Raw genomic sequence first — 24,337 nt, 5'->3', positions numbered from 1 at the left:
AATCACAAAGGAAATCAAGGATGAAAGAAAAAAAAAGAAAGGGAAGGTCAAGGAACTAGGAAGACCACACCTAAGGATAATGTGAATATTTATAGTTTGATTAAGTTTCGTTCATGCCTTAAGCGGAAAGATTAGATTAGATTGTAATTTGGAGCTTTTTCCACTAATGTCCACAAGTTCAAATGCAAGAACGAGAGGAATGTGGTTTTAGTTTGGACACATGCATGAAATAACAATACTTGGATAGGTGATTATTAGCAAAACTAGAGTTGATGCGTTAATTAAGTCACGACAAGGTACATGGCGTACGGTGGGAGGTATAGTTCACAGCAAAATCAGCCTGGGGGTGTCCTGTCCTTCAGCTGCTTTCAACTCTATGTTTTTTCTCAGTTCAAGAGAAGCTTCATACCTGCCAAATTGGGAGGGTGTCTTTCTTTCAAAACCTCATTATTTTTGCCTTTGTTCTGTTAGATAAGATCAGTCGGCCCAGGGAAAGTGATGGTGAAGAAGCCTGCTGGAGTTGGAAGCGAGAGGCTGAAGGTGGAAATGGAATAGCAGAAAGGAGCAGCCGTAACGGAGGTTGAAGCCAACCCAGACAATCAGAGGGGTTATCGGAAGCAAAGCAGATATAAGACCAGAGAAGTGTCTGTGCTTGGTCTTGGGTGGCACCACATCGGGTGCCGTAGTTCCTGCTGAATGCGGCTGGCACAAATTGCAATTATCCAGACAAAGAGGGTAGACATAAAACAGAGAAATCTTTTCAAGCGACGGGACGATCTGCTGAAGGTTCCTGAGATAACACCCACCACTCACCCCTCTGCAAAAAAATAATCAACCAGGACCAAGGTGGATTTAAATCACGAATAAAAAGGCTTGATTTCAATCAATTCGATTTAAATCATCATTTTTGAAGAACAACTGTTGCCTCTGTCCTGCAGCGGCTCCTCCTCTGATCCGCTGATGACTCACTGACAGTCCTAATATTGCAGAATATACAGCCTCATGCAGTGGTGAGATTCAAATAATTTAACAACCTGCCCTAATGACCACCTGGGTAGGCAGGGCTTGGTGATCATGTGACCGTATGGGCGTGGCCAACTCAACGTCACTCAGGTCGATGGGCACTTTGCCTTAGCTGTGACAATGTCATAAGGGTTAACCGGAGAGGCAGTTTCTGTTAGCAGGTCAGTAAAGATTAGGCTAGAAACAACACCAGAATCTTTCCTTCCTGCCTTCCTTACAGGATTAGCCTTGTAAAGTGGGAAAAAAACAAAAGGAGATTTCTTCTAACAACCGGTTCTCCAAACTGCTTAGAAAGTTAACAACCGGTCCTCCCGAATAGGTGCAAACTGGCTGAATCTCACCACTGGTCATGCTACATAACTAAGCTCCATTTCATGCTGAATAAACTACAATATTAATGTGTCTTATATAGAAAACTATCTTAGATTTTTACTTGAGAAGCATTTTATTAAATACATTTGATAAAAATAAAAATGATTTAAAAATCGATTTAAATAAAAAAAATCTGATTGTTTTTAAAAAAAAATCTGATGTGTTTGCTTTTTCTAAAAAAAATCATTGATTTTTATCCACCCTGACCAGGACTTTTCAATGTAGCCATTAAAGCATTGATTTTCAATGCAAGTTCCAGTGAATGTGAGGTACCTTGGAAGCCCACTAAAGGCTCATCAAAGTATGAAGGAGCTTGAAGTGGGAGTGAAGAGGTAAGTAATGGGGACATTCCCCCTACAAAAGAAAATGGGAAACTCATTGTCTGCTCCAAAGAATCAATGGTGAGAACCAGAAGACTAGGTTAATGTAAATTAATGACGGGTTGTGAGAAATGTGCCAGAATCTTGATTAAACATAAGAATGACAGAAAAAGATTCAGGAGATAAAACATGAAAAAAACCACTATTGAACAAAGCTATTTATCTCTTCCACGGAATTATTTTTATAGCCACATACCCTGTTTCCCTGAAAATAAAACCTCCCTGGATAATAAGCCCAATAGGACTTTTGAGCACATGTGCTAAAATAAGCCCTTCCTGGAAAATAAGTTCTCCCCCAAAATATTGCAACACAGCAGAAACCATGAGGTGACCATGCTCTCTGCCTCCTGCACCTCAAAAACAATAAGACCTCCCTGAAAATAAGGCCAAATGGGGCTTATTTTGGAGGGTCAAAAGAAAATAAGACCTTGTCTTATTTTTGGGGAAACACAGTAGATAGTGGGCCAGAGGGAAGTTAATGAGCTCTCATCTACCACCACAATTCAAGATCCTTTTGAAAGCTCCTGGATGACCATTCTTAATTTAGGCCGATGCGTCATTCTTAATCTGTCCCACATCTGGTCACATAGACAACCCCCCCCCCCATTAATCAGTAAATATCAATTGTTTCAGAGCATGGGTCCAACTCAAAATTCACTTCTGGAAAACATTCTCATAGGACAAAAATAGCTTAAACTTCTTGTTTGCTTTTGACTAGCTGGAATTTGCAGATGGGCAGCGCATAGGGTTCGTTGGCAGGAAGAGAAGGCCCAGATAGCATGACATCATGACACAAACCACACCATCTATGTCACTTGCACATTGATATCATCACGTATTTCAGTGATGGTGAATCTTTTTGGCACCAAGTGCCATAAAGGGAGCGCATGCTGATGCTCGTCTGGGCCACAACCCAGAAGAGGAGCTGCCCAGGGGGCATGAGCATGCCGGAAAATGAACGTTTTGTTTCCAGCACATACATGCGCACCAACTTCCGGTTACTGGCGCACATGATGATCATCTGGCTGCCATGTATGCTCATACCGGAAAATAAAAGACTAGCTCTTCCAGTTTCTGGCATTGCCGCAGGCACAAAAGCCAGCTGATAGTCACTTGCACATGCGTGCCAAAAACCCGGAAGAGGAACTGGTGACACCATGTGTGACAGACGACATGGCTCCATGTGCCACTTTGGGCACACATGTCATAGGTTCGCCATCATGGACCTATTTGATGTCTTCGTGAATTCTAAAGGGTGTCCATGTCTAAATTTACAGCATCCTCCTTTACAATGTATGGTTTTATAGACTACAAAATTGTATGAAAATAACATCTGAAAATACAATTGGAAGGCATCTGGCTAGAGCGGTGCTTCCCAACCTTGGAAACTTTAAAATGGGTAGATGCAAGGAACGAAGAATGACATGAGGAGTTACTCAGAGTAGTTTTTTTTATTGTTGCTCACCTCTAGACAGGAATCTTGCCAGACTAAAGCACAAATCTACATATCTATTAAATATACCCCGTTAAAGTTTAGGGAGAGTTCAGCCTGGTTCTCTTCTTGTACCACAAGGATTTCAGGTTAATCTGCCTTTTAGTTCCTTGGATAAGACCCTTTTCCCTTCCTCCTGTGATCTTTCAAACACACTCCATCAAAACAATCCAACTCTAAAGAAGTTTGATTCCCCCTTCTTTGTAAAGAAACAAAATCTGTTTATCCCATACAAGGGGTTGCTCTGTCTGTCTAGGTCTGTCTGTCAGTCTCTCTGTCTACTAGTCTACCACTCTATCCGTCAGTCTAGCTGTCTCTCTTCAACCCATTGGTTTAATTTAAGAGTCAGTTGCTTTTTCTAGGAAAAAGAAGGTATGAGTGGAATCTCTTGCTCCAAGGTTTTCATGTTCTCATAGATGAACTATTTGATTCAAGGTTTTGCCTGAACCTGAGAAACCGATTAAGGTTATTCCGCTGCCTTTGGATATTTTCTATGGCTGGTCGGTTTGGGATGTGAGGTATAAGAACTTACCAGTTAGATCCACGCGGTGTCAACTCATAAAGTTGCCATAGTGAGGAAAGCGGGGGGAGCACATTCCACCCATACCTTCAACTAGATGGTGGATCTCAGATTACTACAGCAGACTTGTGAGAGGGCACCTCGTTGGAGAATGTGATTTATGACACAGACTGAGGGGAGGGTAGAAACAGGGGCAAAGTTCCGCCATAATTTAAATGCGGTCAGATCTTTCTGCAATGGGGTATTGCCGAAATGGTGTTCCTAATAAATGATTGGATTTCTTTTGAAACTTACTCGAGGCTCATGAATTAATTAGGGCAAATTTCAGGCTTCCTCTGAATCAACCCAGGGAGCTTGAAGGTCATATTGTGCCTCTTGTTTGGACAACAGTATGAAAATATTTGTTAAAAGGCCAAGGGACTTAAAAACAAACCAACACTTTCTGGTTTAGTCTACAGCCCTGGGATTCTCTGCTTGCTTTCCATCCAAGAATCAAGAAGCAATCAGGTTCAGCTCACTTGAGTTTCTGATCCCATAAATATAACTGTCACCGAAATGAAAATGCTGTTTGTCTCTGACCCCATGCAGGGAGGCTAATACTTTGAAATCTGAAGGGCCAATTTTCAGAAGACTCAACCTTCTCAAACGTAAGAAATGTCCTCGTGTCTTTGTACCATTCTCCTCTGTCTTCTTACCAAAACAGCAAAACTAACCGCAAAATGATTGCAAGCAATCATTCCTTTACACATACGCCCTCCCACAAAAGTACAACAATATTATTTTTTAACCAACAAAGGTCAGTTTAGTTAGCCTTTTCGGATCTCGGGCAAAGTACAGAAGGGTACCCAAGGAAACCTGCTATAAAAGATAGACATCCATCCCCTTTTCAGAAGTGAAATGAAGCAGAATTACATACCATATTTTTTGGAATATAAGACACACCTTTCCCCCCTAAAAGAGCGTGGAAATGTTGGTGCATCTTATAGACTGAATATACAGCCATTTTTGGCCTCCCAAAACCCTGCTCCGCATCCCATTTGTGTGAAAAATGGGATAAAAATGTGCCGTTTTTCGCAAAAAGTGAGGTGTTTTTGCCTTCCCCCAGCTCCCAGAAGCACTCTGCAGGCTTGAGCAGGGCTGGGGGAAGGCAACAATGGCTCCATTTGTGCAAAAAATGACCCATTTCTGCCCATTTTTTTTGCAAAAACAGAGGTGTTTTTGCCTTCCCCCAGCCCTGCTGAAGCCTGCAGAGTGCTCCTAGGGGCCAGGGAGAACAGAAACTTTTTTTCTTACCTCTTCGAAATCTTGGTGCGTCTTATATACCGGAGAAGAAATTAAACAATTCTTCTGAGATTTTTTTCCCCATTCTACTCTTGCCAAATTCCTAGCTAGTGTGTGAAAGTCATTTTTCCTAGATTACTGTTTTGCTTTAAAATATTATAGCGTAGAGACAATTCAGACGAACATGTTAACCAGACCAGTTAAAACACTATAGCTTTATCTGCACAATACACTACCACTTGCTTATTTTTCAGCTTGGTTAATTTTTGATGGTTTAGCATATTGGGTTAATCATTCATTCATTCATTCATTCATTCATTCATTCATTCATTCTTTTCTTCATTTAGTTTAGATCAAAAACATAGGAACATTTAAAAATAAGCACATCATAATTACCCAGAAAGACTTTAAAGAACAATAAGACATTTCACAGGTGTTCAACCACCACTCTGCCCCAAAGCTTGATTAGATTAATTAGATTTAAAAAGTTGGAAGGGACCTTCTAGGTCATTTAGTCCAAACCCCCCACCCAAGCAGGAGACCCTACACCATTTCTGACAAATGGCAGTCCCATCTCTTCTTGAAAGCTTGAGAGTGTAGCTATGTTTTCCATGACATTTTACACAATATCGAGGTGGAATTAGATGAATCTCTGGAGTGTAAATACAGGTATATCCACAGGTATAAAGTTGTACAACTCTATAAAAGGAACTCTCACCCCTTTGATGATTCAAACAGAATTCGGTTTTAAAGGTTTCATGAAGTAGATCAGCCATGACCCACCCAGGTTGAATAACTGTGTCCAATGCATAGTGCACATCCAGAAAGAAAGTTAATTCAATAATCAAGTTAAGCACCTACTCTTTAGTAGTCGAAAGAGGGGAAAAAACAGGTAACAGTATGGAAACGATACGTTCTGCGAAAGGTCATACAAACAACTGGAATAATACAATGGCACAAAACAACTTCAGAGAATTGCAACTTAATCTTTTTCCCCAGCTGAGCACCAGGTCATTTTTTTCCCCTGACACAAAGATCTATAAAGCAGGTTACCCGTCACTTGATCTAATCCATTTAATTCGAAGATTCAAAGACTCTAAATTAATCATCCTCTTAAATCAAAGAGCAAACTTGTCCCACCAATTTTATCCCCTCCCTCCAGTTTAGAAACAGGCAGCTGAATCTTGAAACCCCTTTAAGTTAGAAGCAAAAGAGGCCGTTGACATTTGAAAGCGATCCACCTCAAGGAACACACCCCAAATTCACTTTCCAGGTAAGTATTTGTTTCCACTTGCAAGGTCAAACTCACAAAGCCTACAGCAGTGATGGTGAACCTTTTCGGCACCGAGTGCCCAACCCAGAACATGTGTGCATGAGTGTGCATATGTGTGTGCTGGAGTGCTGGAAATCCAAACACCAGCTGGCTGGTGCGCGCATTCCTGTTTTTGGGGCATTGTTTGGGATGTTTTCAGGCCATTTTTTGAGCTGTTCTCAGGCTGGTTTCTTGTCCCAAAATGGCCTGAAAATGATCCCAAAATAGCCTGGAAAATGGCACAGAAAATGGCCTGTTTTTTGGCCATTTTAAGGCTGTTTTATGGAGCTCCAATGCCCATGAAGACCAGCTGGCTGGCGCGCAAAAATGCTCCCAAAATGGTCTGTTTTTTGGCTGTTTTTCGGGGCATTTTCTGGTGCTCAGGCACCCACAAAGACCAGAACATGACACCCACGCCCACAGAGAGGGCTTTGCATACCACCTCTGGCACCTATGGCATAGGTTTGCCATCACGGGCCTACAGCCACATGGTAGAGATTTATGATATGAGGAAGCACAGTTTGAAAGAAGAAGAATCACAAACACTTCATTGAATAACTTTTCCCCTCTCTGTCCTTTGTTTTCAAGTTTCAGTCTGATTTTTTTTATCATTTTAAACTTCTGGAATGTCCCAAAACTTCCTAAATCTCATGCGAGGATGAATCAAGATAACAGCATTTTTATGTACAGGAAAGAAGGATCAATGTGCTGAAGACGTGCCATCCCAATATTTCTGTGAGATACTTCACCTGGAAAAGGTTGGACTTGCCAATATGCATTTTTCTTTGAGTGGATAGTTAAAGGTATTGGTAATTGGCCAAAACGAGACCCTTGCGTAATTCAGGAAAATATTGAAAATATAAAACAAGAAATGAGTTGGAAGTTTAAGTACTGTACATGCTTAGGAATTGTGACTGAGCAAGAAAAAGCAACAGATCTATAAGAGCTAAGCAAAGCTTAGAATTTTCTCTGCTCCAACCCAAATTTTATTAACTTTCCTGCCTGAAAAGATAAAAGAAGGAAGAAAGGAAGAATAAGAAAGGCCAGGTTTTCACAAGTTCAGCATTTCTTGACACTCCACTATACATTTATTTAGACTTTAGAGAAACAACATACAGTAATTCGTAACCTGATTAACTTTAAACTTGCAACTTCTGATATGAACCAGTTATTACAAAGAAACTGTCTTTCACTCTGCAAAATCTGGGTGTTTCCAGACCAAAGGTTTCATAGCCTCATCACTTTGCTCCAAATTTGCATTTCACAGGGAGTAAATAAATATTTTTTATAAATCGAATAAATAAAATAACAAGGGGTTCAGCTGATAACGTCCTCTGTCACTCTCCCACTTTCCTGTTTTATGCCCCCTGCCCTCCACCCGATCCAGAACGGAGAGAATAATCATTGTTATAACTTTGAATGATCACTAAATGAACTGTTAGAAGTCAAGGACTACCTTTATAGACTCACTTTGCTTCTTTTGGGGTGTGGATGAGGATAATTCTGACGCCCAACTTAACCCTGGGTGAAATAACTAAATATTTGCCTGACTATTCTGTCTCTCAATGCCCCTCCTTCTCTGCATGCCTTATAACCCCCCCCACCCCCCCGGAAGTATGCAGGAATTTGTACACATACTATAATTGGTGGAAAGATCAAAATGAGTTTCTGGAAATAATTATCAATGTGGCAGTGAGAGAGAAAACTGAGATGTTTGATGTTGGAATCTTCACATTTTCATCCCATTATAATGCATACCGTTGTCTATTGCTGCATCATTTTAAAGGCCTGGTTTGCACGTGTATCTCTGTTTGTATGGTCCTTGGGAGTAGAGCCCCATAGAAATGTTAATTAATAAATGATTGAGTATTATCTACTATGCATTAACAATGTCTTCAACGTATGCCCACTTCTACACTTTTCAATTAGCACTAGAATTAACCTGGTGTCTACTTTTCAGGTAGAAGGAAAACACAATTCAATAACTCTCAGAAACAGGCACAACCTGGTACCTGTTCACATTAGTTTGTTTCAAATATTTTCTTTTCCACCTGTTCTGTTCTTTTCATTTTCTTTCTGTAAGCACCCTGGACAGCAGTCTATCTGTCATATCTTCCTTCCCTTCAGCTCATAGCAGAATAAGAATGAAAAATTAAAAATTTAAGGGTGTTTCCCCCCCTTTCTTTCTTTGGAAAAAAAACTGTTGTTCATCAGGGATACCTGGTCAGATATAACCTATGAGAAAGGATACTGGATAAATTCTTGAGTTACTGTAGGGAGTGGTTGAACTCATTCCCTGGGCTAAGACCATCCTGTTGAATTGCAGTGGCTTAAACCCAGTGGTGGGTTTCAAAATTTTTTCGAACCTACTCTGTGGGTGTGGCTTCCTTTGTGGGAGTGGCTTGCCAGCCATGTGACCTGGTGGGAGTGGCTTGCCGGCCATGTGTGTGTTCTCTCTCTCTCTCCCCCCCTTCCTTTTGTCTTTCTGTCCCTTTTTCCTTTTTTTCTTTCATCTCTCTCTCACTTTTTCTTTCTTTTTTCTTTTTTTTCTTTTTTATTTCTTCCTTTCTTTCTCTTTCTCTCTCTGTGTGAGTTTGTCTGTGTCTGTGTGTGTGTGTCAGTGGTGGGTTTCAAAATTTTTTGGAACCTCTTCTGTAGGTGTGGCCTGCTTTCCAGGTCCACTGGTGGAACCTCTTCTAACCGGTTCGGTAGATTTGACGAACCGGTTCTACCGAACTGGTGCGAACTGGTAGGAACCCACCTCTGCTTAAACCCTACTCTGGTTGAATAGATAAGGGATCTGTCAGGCCTGGAAGCCATCTTTTGCATTGGGCCTTCAGACCTGCCACACTTCATGCTGTGGGAAATTGGGAAGGAGGATTATATGGAGTATGGGAGATATATAGTCATAATAACATTCCTTTCTCAGAGAGTCAAGGGCATCTTGCCCTGTACCTTGAGGAGTGTGACTGGGAGGCATCTCCAATTGGGACGGTGCCTGATTGGATCATGTGATGGACATATGGGTGCTGGGCAGGGGCTCGGACTTTCATTTGGGTGGGGAAAAGATTTCAGATTCGGGTTTTCCCAGATGTGCCAATATGACATCTCTAATAAAATGGAACTTTGAGGAACCTCTAGCCTCAGAGTCTTCTTTTGTTGGGGGTGTTACTTGGAACCCTGACATTGCATCAAAGGAAGACATGTGAGTAATGAAGAATATTGTTAGATCCTTCGGGAAAGGACCCCGATGGTGTGGTGGCTACGAACAAAATACAGGAAATCGAAGAACCATGGGAGGGATCATTTTAGCCGGGGAACTACTCACCGTTGTTTCATCTTCATGAAGTACCTGGTCATACCCACTCAGCGCAACACAGAAGATGATTGCCGTGACATCCTCAAAACAGTGGATCCACTTCTTACGCTCCGATCTCTGACCCCCAACATCAAACAGCCTTAAGGAGAAACAAGGAAAACTCTTCATTATTTCATCCTAGCACAAAAGAGTATAAGTGACGTCAGGTTCACGCTTGTCCTCTGAGTGACAAGTCAAGGGCAGCACTCCCAAGAAGAGGCAGGAAGAAGAACGATGTGGATAAGTCAGGGATTACAGATTACAGATGATCAAAGTTGGAAGGGACCTTGTGGGTCATCTAATCCAACCCCCTCCAAGGAGGAGACCCTAGACCATTTCTGACAGATGCTAGTCTAGTTTCTTCTTGAAAGCCTCCAGTGATGAAGCTCCCACAACTTCCGAAGGCAACTTCTGTTCCATGGGTTGATTTTTCTCACTGTCAGAAAATTCCTCCTTATTTCTAGGTTTAAACTTTCCTTGATCAGTTTCCATCCATTGTTTCTTGTCCTGCCCTCAAGTGCTTTGGAGAATAGCTTGACTCCCTCTTCTTTGGGGCAACCCCTGAGATATTGGAAGGCTGCTATCCTGTCTCCCCTGGTCTTTCTCTTCACTAGACTATCCATGCCAAATTCCTGCAACCATTCATGGTATGTTTTAGCCTCCAATCCCCTAATCCTCTTTGTTGCTCTTCTCTGCACTATTTCTAAAGTCTCGACAGTTTTTTTTTTACAGTATAGTGACCAAAACTGGATGCAAAAGGGAGCAAAATTAATGTTCACAGAATTAATATGCTTATTCTACATAAATCATGTTGCCTTCTGTTGCTCTTGCCTTTTTCTTGTGTTGGTTTTATTGCAATCTCTTTGTTTGGATGATCACATTGGGAGTTGCTGGGGGTCAGGCAGCATGTACATTTGATCAATTATTGTGATTATTGTTAGATTACAAATGGAAAGGGCATTTGGGGGACCAAACTCCAAAGACTTCATGATTGAATTTGGACCTTCAGGATGACATCTTTAGCCTAGGTCCAAAGCATTTTAAGGCTGACTTGATCAGCTATGAACATTCTGAACTTTCATTTCTTATGAAATGTTCATTCCATAAAGCATTCAGGAAATGGCTTTCAAAACTAGAGGAGGATTTCAAAGTGTTTTGTAACAAGGTGTAAGACAGAGAGAGTGTTTGGTACAAAGCTGCTGGCTAGGAGAACTGCCCCAAAGCCAACAGGATGATTTCCTCAGCTGTAGACTGAGAAGTAAAATACTATCTCAGTAGAAAGTGTTGGACAACAATTTCTGCAAACTTTCCTCCCCAAAGAAGAGAGAAGGGAAGGGAAGGAAGAGAGAAGGGAAGGGAAGGAAGAGAGAAGGGAAGGGAAGGAAGGGAGAAAGAAAGGAAAGGGAAAGGAAAGGAAGAGAGAAGAGAAGGGAAGGAAGAGAGAAGGGAGAAAGAAAGGAAAGGGAATAGCAATAGCAATAGCAGTTAGACTTATATACCGCTTCATAGGGCTTTCAGCCCTCTCTAAGCAGTTTACAGAGTAAGCATATTGCCCCCACAGTCTGGGTCCTCATTTCACCCACCTCGGAAGGATGGAAGGCTGAGTCAACCTTGAGCAGGTGATATTAGAACTGCTGAACTGCAGAGGACAGTCAGCTGAAGTGGCCTGCAGTACTGCACCCCAACCACTGCGCCACCTCAGCAGGAAAGGAAAGGAAGAGGGAAGGAAAGGAAAGGAAGAGAGAAGGGAAGGAAAGGAAGAGAGAAGAGAGAAGAGAGAAGGGAAGGAAGAGGAAGAGAGAAGGAAGAGGAAGAGAGAAGGGAAAGGAAGAGAGAAGGGAAAGGAAAGGAAGAGGGAAGGGAAGAAAAGGAAAGGAAGAGAAAAAAAGTGACGTGAAGGGAGGAGGGAAGAGGGAAGGGAAGGGTTTAGATGAGCGATAGTGATGATCAACTGAACCAGCCCGTGTCAAGCCCCACTTACCATGGCAGCCATTTTGTGGCAGTGCAAACAAAACAGAAACACCCCCAGCCCTGCCCACTGGTAAACGCAAAGGACGAGAGCCCCCTCCCCACGCTGACTATCTGTCCAGTCAGGGAGATGCTTTCATGCTACCTGCACCCTCCTCACCTGAAATGGAGGTTTTTGAATGTGAAATGGGTTTCTACAATGCCGGTTGTTTTGACCCTGGTTCGCAGGATGTCTTGCTCTGTGGGCTGATAGTCGGCAGCTCCAATTCGATCTAAGCAGTCTAGATAGCTGCAAAACAAAAACACGAAGGGAAGGGATCAGGATAAAACTACGACTTTTATCTCTAGCAATCCTGAGGGAAGACAGAACAAAACATAAATGCTGACACCAAGAGATTTATGACAAATTATTATTTATATTTTTTTTATCCCCCCCTAACTTTCCTTTGAGAAAATGGTATCCCAAAAAAGCAATTAGCCAAAAATAAAGAGAGAAAATAGTGGGAAGCAAAAAAGAAAAACCCTGGGGAGGGTTATCCAAAAATATATATCGAAAAGTGAGAGAAAAGATCCAGAAGAAAAGAAATAATACATATAAAAAGAAGGAAAAGAGAAGGAAAAAAAGAGAGAAACCAGGAACAGGGGATTAGTAAAATGAAATGAAATATGTTAATTATGGTAATGTATGTAATTAAGATGTAAGTGAACTATACTAATATTATCAATTGTGCAAATTAATTAAGTAAAATGTTGATTATATAAAAAACTGAACCTGAAGATATATGTTACTTATAGAAAATAGATGGAAATGAAATGATAAATTTGGTTTATTTCTAAAGGAGGGATAAAAAAATGACATGCTTTATGTATATAAAAAAAATTAAAAGTTAGAAAATATGGGAAGAAAATAATACGGATAAAATGGGAGATGGAGATAAAATGCAAAATGAATTATGCATATGTGAAAATGTTAAAGTGGGAAACTGGACAACACTCTGTTTATAAAAGAATTTTAAATATGTAACAAAAAATAAAAAAAATGTTTGGAAAAAAAGCTTTTCTTTGTGGTCTTTCTTCAACTGAAAACCTGATTATCTTAAGGTTTCTTTTCTTTTTGTAAGATTAAAGATTGTTTTGTTTAAAAATAAAGATATTAAATTCATCACACACACACACACATATTCATTCATACATGAATGTTGCTTCAGATATGGAGGAATTTCTTGAAATGCCCAAGGAAGAATTCAAGATTCGCCTTCATGTACAAAAATGAATTCATTTCATCTTTTTCTTTTCAAGTCTCTTCTCAAAGCCCTCCTAGGATGTTTTTGGATGAATTTTATAATCTTCATTCATTCTTTTCTCAAATAAGATGGAAACTCCCTTTATGCCATGGCTCTCGACTAAATTTTTGAATGTAAGCAGCTTGCAACAAGAGCTCGTCTTTCTATTGTTAATCTGTAAAATGCTATATTGGATATTCCTAATATCTCAAACACAGAAAGAATTGTGCAAAGCATCACATTTGCCTCAAAGTCAACCCAATTGCTATCATGTTTCTTTCTTTTGCTCTCTGTTTATTTCAGCTCCAGTTTACATTTTATAATTCACTGCAATAATCCCTAATTTACTTGCTGAATTGACCCACTTCTGATCTTTTCTTCAATTACTGCATTATATTTGGACATAATATACTATTTTATTATATATTATTTATGTTACTGCTGAGTTGAGCACTGCAGGGTGAATAAAATAAGGCAAGATATTTCATAGAATAGAATAGAATAGAATAGAGGAAGGAAAGAGAATGGAAAATAGGATAGAATATAATAGAGGAATAGAAGAAAGGAAAGGAAGGGAAGAGAATAGAAAATAGAATAGAATGGAATTATTTATTGGCCAAGTGTGATTGGACACACAAGGAATTTGTCTTTGGTGCATATGCTCTCAGTGTACATAAAAGAAAAGATACATTCGTCATGAATCATAAAATACAACACTTAATGATAGTCATAGGGTACAAATAAGCAATCAAATCATACTAGAAAACAGTCAATATAAATCATAAGGATTCAAGCAACGAAGTTACAGTGCCTGATGATGTTATCTGGCTGGGTAGTGAAATGTCTGCAAAAAACTCCAACCAAGCTCAGAAAGAACCAAGAATGCCACAGTTCAATCCTAAACTACATATCGTGTGTTCTCTTTTATAAGACAAGATAATCAAAATAAATTTGCCAGACCTGAAATTTGTTCTGTTCTTTCCTTAAACCAGAACATAAAGTCTATATTTAAAAACTAAAATGGCAGAGCCACAAAAAAGTAATTCTAACTGTTAACTGAATTCCAACAGGAGCCCTGTGAAATGTAGAGCTTCTCAATCATTCCAAATGTAGAGCTTCTCAATCATTCCAAAACAAATGAATCAAGATTCAAACTAAATCTCCTGACCCACCTGATCGGCCACTGTGATCCACTGAATCATAGATCTGATGAAGCCAAGAGCTTTTAAAAGCTTCATCAACCAATTCCCCAGCCAGCATCCATCCATTGCTGTAGCCTGCATCTGCTGCTGGCTGAGGGATTCTGGGAGTTGAAGTCCACACTTCCTAAAGTGTGCAAGGTTGAGAATCCCTGCTCTAGGATTCCCATCCTTTCTCCCCTGATTTGGCAACCTTGGCAAGTGTAAAACACATTAACAGAGAGTTGGAAGGGACCTTAGAGGTCATCTAGCCCAACACCCCTGCCCAAGCAGGAGACTCTACACTATTTCTGACAGATGGCAGTCGAGTGTCTTCTTGAAAGCTTCCAGTGATGAAGCTCCCACAACTTCTGAAGACAATTTCTGTTCCATCTAGGATTGTTCTCACTGTCAGAAAATTCCTCCTTATTTCAAGGAAGATTTGCCTACAATTCAAGAATGGACATTGAAAGTCACAAATTTGGCCGAGATGGCTAAAATATCTTACGGGTAGGAGGGAGGGATGAATATGAGGCTTGACGAGGGGATTTTAATGTAATATGATTGCACATGTATACCGTCTTCTCTTATTTTTTCTTTAAAGCTAAGATATGTTAAATATATTGATATGGAAGCATAAATACTATCAACATAGAATGGAGTTTGCTCAGAAGCTGAAATACACCATTGAGAGGAAGAGTGGGAAACAGAAGAGAGAAGAAAGATAGGAAGAGAGGGATAGGAGAGAGGGTAAGGGGGGGAAGATGAGGAGGATAAGGAGGAGTGGAATGAAGAGAGAAGAGAAGGAGAAAGGAAGGGGAAGTAGAGTAGAAAAGGATGATGGAGGGAAGAAAGGAGGTAGGAGAGAGGTAGAAGAAAGAGGTGTATGGAGAGCAGAAGAGCTAATAATGGGTTTTTATCTTTCTGGGCATTGATGACAAGAGGAACTGATGTAATTACTACTTAATACAATAGGATATTGGCTATGTAATAGTATACATGTGATTATATGTTATGAAAGTGGAAAATAAAAAAAGTATATTTAGAAAATTCCTCCTTATTTCTAGGTTGAATCTCCTTGCTCAGTTTCCATCCATTATGCCTTGTCTGGCCTTCAGGTGCCTTGGAGAATAGCTTGACCTCCCCTCCTTTTTGGGCCAGCCCCTCAAATATTGGAAGGCTGCTATCCTGTCTCCCCTGGTCCTTCTCTTCACTACACATACTCAATTCCTGCAACCGTTCTTCATATGTTTTAGCTTCCAGTCCTCTAATCATCTTGGTTGCTCTTCTCTGCACTTTTTCTAGAGTCTCAACATCTTTTTAATAGTGTGGTGACCAAAACTGGATGCAGTACTTTAGATGTGGCCTTACTAAGGCTTTATAGAGTGGTATTAGTATCTCCCTTGATCTTGACTGAATCCCTTCATTAATGCAATTTAGGATTGCATAAGAGTTGAAACTTCAACTCCTGTAAAAGGTGGCAATCCAAATACATTTCAGACACCGGTAACCGGTTCTGCATGGAGGATCTTACTCTGCATGAATGTTCTAAATCAAGGGGTGTAGAAGACACTCACAGCTCCAAGAAATGAAGCATAAGCCAGAAGGTTATCAGCCTTTTAAATATTGCCCTCTTAAAAGAGAGAACATTGGGCACTATCTAACAGAATGAAATTTAATGGTGAAAAAAGTAAGGTTCTATATTTAGGCAAGAAAAACAAAATGCACAGGTACAGTATAGGTAATACCTTGCTCAATAGTAGTCACTTTGAAAGGGATCTTGGAGTCTTAGTGGATAATCATTTAAATATGAGCCAGCCGTGTGCAGCAGCTGCCCAAAAACCCAACACAGTTCTAGGCTGCATCAACAGAGGGATAGAATCAAGATCACGTGAAGTGTTAATACCACTTTATAAGGCCTTGGTAAGGCCACACTTGGAATACGGCATCCAGTTTTGGTCACCACGATGTAAAAAAGATGTTGAGACTCTAGAAAGAGTGCAGAGAAGAGCAACGAAGATGATTAGGGGCTAAAACATATGAAGAACGGTTGCAGGAACTGGGTATGTCTAGTTTAATAAAAAGAGGGACTAGTGGAGACATGATAGCAGTCTTCTGATATCTCAGGGGCTGCCAAAAAGAAGAGAGAGTCAAGCTATTCTCCAAAGCACCCAAGGGCAGGGCAGGAAGCAATGGGTAGAAACTAATCAAGGAGAGAAGCAACTTAGAACTGAGGAGAAATTTCTTGAGAGTGAGAACAATTAATCAGTGGAACAGAAGTTGTCTCCAGAAGTTGTGAATGCTCCAACACTGGAAGTTTTTAAGAAGAGATTGGACAACCATTTGTCTGAAGTGGTGTAGGGTTTCCTGCCTAAGCAATGGGTTGAACTAGAAGACCTCCAAGGTCCCTTCCAACTCTGTTATTCTATTCTATTCCTTTTAAGAGCAAGCCAAAAAGCAACGTATAAATACTTCTACTGAGTAAAAAAAAAATAAAAAAAATGGAACACACCCAGATTTCAACAGAACAGGTTTTCTTTTTGGCTGCATCAACTGTGGTCCCCCTCTCTTCATTTTAATCCTTACACATTTTTGTTTCCTCCCATCATTTCATGCCGCTTATTATGTTTCGAGCATTTCTTCCCTTTCCTTTTTTTCCCCACTTCGCTTTTTCTTCTTGCAATTCCACTCTTCCATGGCTGGGAAGGGAAAGCACCCCTGGCAACCGTCTACGTAAAAAAGGAAGTTTCCCCCCCTCCCTCTCTTACAGAAGACTTCTGCTCATTAGCAGCTTTCTGCAGAAGAAAAGACCTGAATGGGCTTCCGAGAGAGAGAGAGAGAGAGAGAGAGAGAGAGAGAGAGAGAGAGAGAGAGAGAGAGGAGGGAGGGAGGGAGGGAGGGAGGGAGGGAGGGAGGAGGGAGGGAGGGGGGGAAACAACAACTCCACTGGTTTATTCAGCTTTCTAAAAGAAAAAATAGAGGACATGACATTTTTTTGCAAGGCTGCGCTTGCTTAGGGTTCTCTAAAGGTTGGAAGTGCCAGGAATAAGGGGGATGTGGAGGTGTCTGGGCCTGCATACAGATGAGAGGTTCTTAAAGATTGAAGCTGGCAAGAGATGGAGAGGATGATCCCTTGTCGAGCTGCATGTTGAGAGTTGGTAGGTTGTGCTGCTCCTGGGAAACATTTGCTCTTCAAGTTGAAAGGCAAGATATTATAAGGCCGTGAGGGCGAATGTTTTCTGCACCGTGCCCACACCGGAATGTGTGTGTATGCGTGTGCTGGAGCTCCAAAAACCTGAAGACTAGCTGGCCGGTGCACATGTGAAGGCCATAAACCAGAAGAGCAGCTGGTGACAGCGCATGGCCCCACAGAGAGGGCTCTGTGTGCCACCTCTGGCACGTGGGCCATAGGTTTGCCATCACGGTTATAAGGTAAAGGTTCCCCTCGCACATATGTGCTAGTCATTCCCGACTCTAGGGGGCGGTGCTCATCTCTGTTTCAAAGCCGAAGAGCCAGCGCTGTCTGAAGACGTCTCTGTGGTCATGTGCAATTTTTAAAAATCTCTCACTGACCAAATTTCTTTGCATTCCCATCTTCATAAAAATAAATAGCCAAGCAAGAGGTGATAAATCTGAGCTAATTTTTCCTCTACCCTATGCTTTTAAAACACTGCTCATCAGATGATCTCCTATAAATTAGTCTATTTCTGTTTCTGTCAAGCCAAAGATATCTGCATTAACCATCTGGAAATCTTTCTCCCCTTAACAGAAGGAACGCAGCATTAAGGGAATATGTTCCAGTCTGTTATTCAGGTTAGGTGACTGGCTTGAAAAGATAATTTGAAATTTGGTACTGCCAAACTGCCTTGTTCCTTTAAATCTTTTTAATATCTTCTGCTTAATCCTCAGCCTTTTGTCAAACCGTGTATAAAATTAGATTTATCTTCGCCAGTCATTCAATACTCTTGTCTTTCATTATTTTATTAAAGGTATTTGAAACTGAATGTTAAATCCATGAGAGACACTTTGGACTAGTGGGGAAAGGCACTCAGGCTAGAAAGTGGGAGATGTGAATTCTAGTCCTGCCTTAGGCATGAAAACCAGCTGGGTGACATTTGGGCCAATTACCAAGATTATGATTTTGTACATGGAAATATCAACTGTCAAAAATGTTCTCTTTTCCAGTCCTAGCGCCCATTTCAATGGAGATGTTTGCAGCATCCGAAGAACAGTTCTCATGGATAATTTAAATACACCAGGAGTCGCTATAGCAACAGACATATTTTCAGGTACCTGGATCCCAAACTGTTCAAAAGTTCTGATTGTTTCCACAGAGAGAACATTATTCAAGCTGTCAAAAAGTGCATCAGCCTCCCAAAACAAACACAACCCCCACTCTTCCAAAGCGAAAATGAAAAAAAAACCCACCAAAGGACATTTGGGAGAACCCCCCCCCCCATGTGATTGGTCCACCAGGAGAAAAGAAAAGCATTCAGTGCTAAGAAATAAGGCTCAACCAAAAGGATGTAAATGGTTATGGAAGCTCCGATGTTCTCCAGAACCTCTCATTAGACAAGCTAAAGAACAGGACGTCTATGGAGGTCCTCAGTCATCCAGGCCTTGGTTATCCCAAAGGTGCTTTTTCAAGAGGCAACTGGACTTTCTGGTTTTTTTCTTTGAAGATGTTTTGCTTCTCATCCAAGAAGCTTCCTTCAGCTCTTCTATTCCCCACCATTTCATTTTCATTTGATTTTCATTTTCATTTTACTTTATTTGTATGCCGCCCTTTTCCCTGAAGGGACTCAGGGCGGCTCACAACTCAAAGGGAGGGGAAAAAACAGACAACGTTACAAAAACAGAAAGACCATACACAGTTAAAAAAACACAACAATCATACCGTTCGAAGTGGGGCTGGGAGTCTTTAGCCCCAGGCCTGTCAGAACAGCCAGGTTTTAAGGGCTATGCGGAAGGCCTGGAGGGTGGTGAGGGTACGAATCTCCACGGGGAGTTCGTTAGTTCATTCCAGAGGGTCGGAGCAGCCACAGAGAAGGCCCTCCTCCGAGTATCACCACCCCATCAGAGCTGAAAAAAGCTTCTTGGATGAGAAGCAAAACATATTCAAAGAAAAACCAGAAAGTCCAGTTGTCTCTTGAAAAAAAAAAACACCTTTGGGACAAAACAGAGTTGGAAGGGACTTTGGACTTTGGGACTTCCAGCTCTGTTCTGTTCTGTTCTCTTCCCTTCCCTTCTTTTCTCTTCCCTTTCCTTCTCTTCTCTCCCCTTCCCTTCCCCTCTCTTTTCTTCTCTTCTCGTCCCTTCCCTTCTATTATTTTTTCAAGAGGCAACTGGACTTTCTGGTTCTTCTTCTTTTTTTTTGAAGATGTTTAGCTTTTTCAGCTCTGAATGTCTATGGAGATTCTCAGTCCTCCAGGTTGTCCCAAAGGTGCTTTTTCAAGAGGCAACTGGACTTTCTGTTTTTTTTCTTTGAAGGCATTTTGCTTCTCATTCAAGAAGCTTCCTTCAGCTCTTCCATTCCCCACCATCCACTCAGAACAGAAGAAGCTTCTTGGGTGAGAAGCAAAACGTCTTCAAAGAAAAACAAGAAAGTCCAGTTGCCTCTTGAAACAAGCACCTTTGGGATAAAGAATGGGATAGAAAAAGTGGTGAATAAACCACAAGCCAGATTTGAGCCATGGGACTGGTGGCTTAAAGTCGGTCTCAAGATAGTAGCGGTAAACCCAATGCTTCCTGCAGTACTAATTGTTTTGGAAATGGGCTGTACCTGAAATTTAGGGATGAAGAGCACAGAAAAAATACCTTCTCCCGCTGAGCTTTTGGTTAACTTCACAAAAGGAAGTTAAAAGAGGACATACATTTGTTGGGCCTGTAGATTTATATGTCTAAAAAATGCAAGCTATCTACAGATTCTGGATCTGGAGTTGCACCTGGCTTGCTCTGAAGGATGTATTTTATATTTGAAACCAAATCTCTGTCAAAGTGATCATGATATGTTTGGGTTCTACTATATGGGAGGCAGATGGTTGCAGAGAGGATCTTGTTGTATAAGATTATGTGGGTTTATTCCTCTCCATAAGAATGTTTATGTAATAGTCCAGTTCAGGCCTGATTTTCAAGACAATGAACTTGGTTGTGATGATTTTATTTTAAAAATAAAATTGCATGGAGAAATGGGTATCAGCGACTTCCTCCCTCATCCTCCCTCTCATTCCCATCTTCCTTCCTTCCTTCCCTCCCTCTCCCTTCCCTTCCCTTCCTGTTTGCTTCCCTCATTCATCTTCTCTTCCCTTCATTTCACTACATTTGACTTTTTTCTCTTCCTTTCCATTCCATTCCTTTCCTCCACCCCCCTCCCCGTTCCTCATCTCCTCTTCCCTTCCCTTCATTTCACATATTTCTCTTCCTTTCCTTTCCTTTTTCTATCTTCCTTTCCTTTCCTTTTTCTATCTTCCTTCCCTTCCCATCCCTTCCCATCCCGTCCCTTCCCTTTCAGTAGAGGGATTCAAAAATTTTACTGCTGGTCCTGTGGGTGTAGCTTGGTGGGCGTGGCAGGGGAAGGATACTGCAAAATTCCCATTCCCTTCCAATCAGCTGTGACTTGGGAGGTGGAGAATAGATGTGGGCAGGGCCAGCCACAGGTAGTATTTACCGGTTCTCTGAACTACTCAATATTTCCGCTACTGGTTCCCCAGAACTAGTCAGAACCTGCTGAATTCCACCTCTGTTTCCTTCCCTTCCCTTCCCTTCTCTCCCCTCCCCTCCCCTCCTGAAACACCATTAAACCAAAACCAAAACCTAAACCCTCTCAATTGTAGTGCCAGGTACTGTAGCCTCTTCTTGCTTTTGCTGAACCTTCAGATTATATCAGTTTAATAATGTATAGGTCTACTTGCAGATTGTGTCACACTGCATTGATTTCTGAACCAAAGCTATTAATTATTAAGTAATTATGCTTTCCCGAGTTCCTTGGGCTCTCCACTACCTACTGCTCTTATTCTGCAGAGCAACATGACAGATAGCGGCCTACAAGCCTTTTGTGAGACCTTTTACATCAAGCTATATATTATTCTTCATACTGTTTCCATCTTCTCTTAAAACACCAACAGAAACCCACAATGGACTGAGAACCAGCATCTCCACTAGGTAGATATTTGATGGTCAAGGTGAAACGAAGTTAATCAAGTAGAAATAGCAAACAGGGGATAATCTTTTACTCAAACCTCCAAATAAGTTACCCAGACCTAATCTACATATCAAAGGATAAGGTCTGTAAACACGGGGTTAATTAAAGTAGGTCTCCCAGCAGAACTGCATGATCCCAAGAATAAATATCATAGATGACATACCTAAACACACACACACCCCTCAAGTGTCACATAGACAATCAGCACATAGACAATTCCACATCAAGTCAAGCTCCCCTATAAAATCTGTTGCTGTACCCTATTTCTCTGCAGCTGCCCCTAAAGGCAAACTTTTTGCATGGATAAATATTTCTTCTTTTCTCACAGCTGCCTGGATCTCATTTTTATTTATTCTTGTGCAACCCAGGCTGGAGTTGGAACCCCAAATTATTCTTCTGACACTTCCCAGCCCAAAATCAGGATTTGAAATTGGAATTTTACGAAGGGAAAATATTGCTTCCTAGGAACAATGTGGTGACCTCATTGGTTCCTGGGAATTTGCCGTCCTGCATTAGTGCTGCAGGGAACCTAAAAATGTCACAAGTGACTTTTAAGTTCATGTGAGCCCAGTTTTTTTCCCCCCCAGTGAGACTCATGGAAATAGCAGGCCTAAAATATCTGATTTAGAATGTATCCAGGTTCTATCATATCTCAAGACCTAAAATGGACACCTAACATCAAAAACATTATCAAAAAAGCACAACAAAGAATATTCTTTCTGCACCAACTCAGAAACCTCAAAGTGCCCCAAGAGCTGCTGATTAATGATTGAGTCTGTCATCTGCACCTCCATAACTGTCTGGTTTGGCTCTGCAACCCAACAAGACAGAAACAGACTTCGGAGGATAATTAGAACTGCAGAAAAACAATGGCTGCCAATCTGCCTTCCATTGAGGACCTGTACATTGCACGAGTCAAAAAGAGGGCTGGGAAAATATCTACAGAGCCCTCGCATCCTGGACATCCATTGTTTTGATTTCTACCCTCAAAATGACGCTATGGAGCATTGCACACCAGAACAACTAGACACAAGGACAGTGTTTTCCCAAACGCCATCACTCTGCTTAACAAATAATTCCCTCACCACTGTCAAACTATTAACTGAGGCTGCATTACTATTACTATTCGTCTTCTAATCATTCCTATCACCCATCTCCTCCCACTTATGATTGCAGGGCTGTAACTTTGTTGCTTGTATCCTTACGATTCATATCGATATTGTTTCCTGATTGCTTATTTGTACCCTATGACTATCATTAAGTGTTGTACCGTATGATTATTGATGAATGTATCTTGTCTTTTTATGTAGACAGTATATACACCCAAGACAAATTCCTTGTGTGTCCAATCACATTAGCCAATAAATAATTCTATTCTATTCTATTCTATTCTATTCTACTCTACTCTACTCTACTCTACTCTACTCTACTCTACTCTACTCTACTCTACTCTACTCTACTCTACTCTACTCTACTCTACTCTACTCTACTCTATAGAATGTATCTTGTCTTTTTATATACACTGAGAACATATGCACCCAAGACAAATTCCTTGTATGTCCATTCACCCTTGGCCAATAAAGAATTCTATCCTATCCTATCCTATCCTATCCTATCCTATCCTATCCTATCCTATCCTATCCTATCCTATCCTATCCTATCCTATCCTATCCTATCCTATCCTATCCTATTCTATTCTACTCTACTCTATAGAATGTATCTTGTCTTTTTATATACACTGAGAACATATGCACCCAAGACAAATTCCTTGAATGTCCATTCACCCTTGGCCAATAAAGAATTCTATTCTATTCTATTCTATTCTATTCTATTCCATTCCATTCCATTCCATTCCATTCCATTCTAGCTGTTTCTGCATTCATACCTTCTGACCCCTGGCTAAAATGAAGCATAGGTCTTCTGCAGATCTTACCCAGAGGTGGGGTTCCTACCAGTTTGGACCAGTTCAGCCGAACTGGTAGTAGCTTGGTGGCCTGGCTCACTGGAACCGACAGTGACCCAGGCCTGCCACACCCCCGAACCGGTTCTCCTACAGCACCACCATCTTGACTTTTGGTTCTGCGCATGCGCAGAACAATTTTCACTGCAGAAATGTAATCCCCCCCTTTTCAATGTTTTGTGCATGCACATTCTTTGTGCGCCAAACCAACAATGGTAATGCCAGCAGCAACCCACCCTGATCTTACCTCCCTGTGGTATGTGAGCGATCGCTGGCAAGCTAGTGAGCCGATCAGCAAAAGTTCAGTCATTACAGCCGCACGGCAATATAGTAATAGCCACTGTTATTGATTTCCCCCTCCAACTGCACACCCTGCCTTATTGCCCTCTCATGGCTTCTCTTTGGCTCAGGTGCAATTTAGCCCCAAAAGAACATTGAATAGTAGAGTGCTGAAGAGGTTTATTTCACAAATTACCCATAACAGTAAAATGCCTGGTCTCCTTGATCCCACTTGGCTAGAGAAAAATGGAACGGCTGTCTGGAGAATGGAGGGAATTTTGACATATTTCAAATTATCAACTTAATCACAGAAGTGTCAAAGTCTCTCTCTCTCTCTCTCTCTCTCCCTCTCTCTCTCTCTCTCTCTCTCGTCTGTTCATTATGCATCAATATGTCATCTACCCATCTATACTCTCTTATCTATCTATCTATCTATCTATCTATCTATCTATCTATCTATCTATCTATCTATCTATCTATCTATCTATCTATCATCTATCTCTATCTATCTATCTATCTATCTATCTATCTATCTATCTATCTATCTATCTATCTATCTATCTATCTATCTATCTATCTATCTATCATCTGTCTGTGCCTGTCTATCATCCATCCATCCAGCTATCTATCTATCATCTATCTATGTATCCATCCATCCATCCATCCATCATCCATCCATCCATCCATCCATCCATCCATCCATCCATCCATCATCTATGTATCTATCATT

At 41.0% G+C, this 24,337-nt stretch overlaps 1 protein-coding gene across 2 annotated transcripts in view; it reads right to left on the bottom strand.

Moving 5' to 3' along the window:
• Positions 1-24,337, bottom strand: part of GNAO1 (G protein subunit alpha o1) — a 214,618-nt gene that overhangs the window by 23,619 nt on the left and 166,662 nt on the right. For both annotated transcript variants that reach the window (XM_087728497.1, XM_087728496.1), the window contains exons 5-6: positions 11,867-11,995; positions 9,709-9,838 (exon numbers count right to left, since the gene is read on the bottom strand). In XM_087728497.1, coding sequence (XP_087584623.1) covers positions 9,709-9,838; positions 11,867-11,995 — 259 coding nt within the window. The remainder of the gene's footprint in view (positions 1-9,708; positions 9,839-11,866; positions 11,996-24,337) is intronic.

The sequence above is a fragment of the Thamnophis sirtalis genome, unplaced genomic scaffold (assembly GCF_051295495.1).
Source record: "Thamnophis sirtalis isolate CommonGarterSnake01/CBP01778 unplaced genomic scaffold, rThaSir2_p1.2 scaffold_14, whole genome shotgun sequence".
NCBI lineage: Eukaryota > Metazoa > Chordata > Lepidosauria > Squamata > Natricidae > Thamnophis > Thamnophis sirtalis.
The sequence above is the reverse complement of the archived record's forward strand: the minus strand, read 5'-3'. Positions and strand labels throughout refer to the sequence as shown.